The sequence below is a fragment of the Austrofundulus limnaeus genome, unplaced genomic scaffold, assembly GCF_001266775.1.
Source record: "Austrofundulus limnaeus strain Quisiro unplaced genomic scaffold, Austrofundulus_limnaeus-1.0 Scaffold402, whole genome shotgun sequence".
Classification (NCBI taxonomy): Eukaryota; Metazoa; Chordata; class Actinopteri; order Cyprinodontiformes; family Rivulidae; genus Austrofundulus; species Austrofundulus limnaeus.
The window spans coordinates 489,870-491,637 of record NW_013952804.1 but is presented as its reverse complement, the minus strand read 5'-3'; the positions used below and the strand labels follow the sequence as shown (position 1 = coordinate 491,637).

The following is a 1,768-nucleotide window of genomic DNA, read 5'->3' as shown; positions in this document are numbered from 1 at the left end:
GAACTGTTAATAATATTGCTAAAATTTCCCTGGTGTATGCTGACAATCCATTAGTAATTTGTTTTCCTTGTGCCCTCTGAAATTCTGTTACGATGAATGCAATTCCTCTTTCCCCCCAGAATTTTTTGATGCATTTGTGTATATGTGAACTAATAGATACTGTGTATTGCTGTACTGTACATGAATTAAAACAGAATCCGTTATCCTTCTGTTTCCCTATGAGTGTTACTATTGCATCTGAWAATATCCATGGTGGTACAGCTGATAATGGAACTACTGGACTAATAGTTTGATTGATTATTTGTACTTCTGCCTTCTTATTATTCACCCACCCAAAACTTATTTTTTCCTTCTTTTTCTCTATTTCCCAGCATGGTTTTGGGATGATCTGGTTTGTTTCCTTGCAAAACAACCCAACGTCAGTTGTGTTCTTCTTTACTWTAATGCGATTTATCCCATCTCCACTTTAATTGCTGTTGTTGGTGTGCTTTTAAATGCTCCTGTAAATATTCCTAATGCTTGATGCTGCTGTTGTTTGGTTTCTCCAGATGTGTTTTTGCTGCTGATCCATGTAGCTGCTTCCATAATCTATTTTTGACTGAATGTAAAAAAAAATTAATGCCCTTCTATCTGCCCCCCAGTCATTTCCCACCCAACATTTCATGATATTTAACACTCTTTTACAATTATAAATATTTTTCTGTATATGCATATTCCATTTTAACTTTCCTTCAAATCAAATTTCCAACTCTTTCTAATTCTTGATTATATAATTTCAATTGAATTCTCTAATTCTTTTTTGAATAAAAACCCTTATTTTGTTTTCTCAATTGAAAATTTTAATCCCCACTCATAACACCATRTTCTCCTGTGTTACTGATAACATTTTGTATGTTCTTGTGAATTTTAGATTTTGACCCCTCTTCCATAAACAATGAGCAGGATTCCTGTCCCTTTTTCATTTTCTGTAAACACATCATTTATCATAGAAATTGTAGGGCTTAGGACTACTTGAAAGCTAATAATTTTAGTCATATTGATAGAAAGTGTCACGTGATGAATGGCAGCTTCAACTCAGCAGCAGGAAGCTGGGAGCCTGACGTCGTGACGTCACGCTGTTACGTGCCTGCCTGGGCTCAGCAGCAGCTGCAGGAGAGTCGGGAATAGTTGGCTGACGTCTGCGCATCACCTGCTCCAAACAGCCGCAGTGTTCGGGTTGTTGGGAGTTCTGTCCTTCCTGAAAGCACCGGGGGATGGAGGGATGATCAGGACCGACCTCCCTCCCCCATCTCCCGCTGCTCTACCTCCGCTCGTCGCTCCTCCGTCGTCCGGGGCTCGGCTGGAGCTGTGTCCGGGATGTGGGCTCCGCTGCTCGGCCGGGCTGCGGTGCTGGCGGCCCTGTTGGCGCTCAGCTCGTGCCTGACAGGTGAGAGGCAGCTCTGACTCCATCATGTCTTCTGTTTATGGCTTCAGTGAGACAGTAAATCAGCTTGAACAGAGGCTACTGCTACAGAAAACATTTCCTCAGACAACAGCAGCTAAAAATAACTGCACCGCTCTAAGCCTGTTTAGTTTAGTCTTTGTTAGGTTCTGTCCAGGTCCTGTTTAAAACACAGCCTTAGTTTGGTGGAAAACAAGTCAGAAAACTACACGGTTGATCTAATGTGTGTGAAGCTGAAGCATCTGTGTACCTGCAGAAAGACACACTCACACACACACACACACACACACACACACACACACACACACACACACACACACACACACA

At 41.9% G+C, this 1,768-nt stretch overlaps 1 protein-coding gene across 1 annotated transcript in view; it reads left to right on the top strand.

Annotated features, from left to right (window-relative positions):
- Positions 1–1,110: 1,110 nt before the first annotated feature.
- npdc1b (neural proliferation, differentiation and control, 1b) overlaps positions 1,111–1,768 on the top strand; it is a gene marked incomplete in the record, with an annotated part of 44,314 nt that continues 43,656 nt past the window's right edge. The window contains 1 exon segment of the mRNA XM_014023996.1: positions 1,111–1,426. Within this exon segment, the coding sequence (XP_013879450.1) occupies positions 1,357–1,426 (70 nt within the window).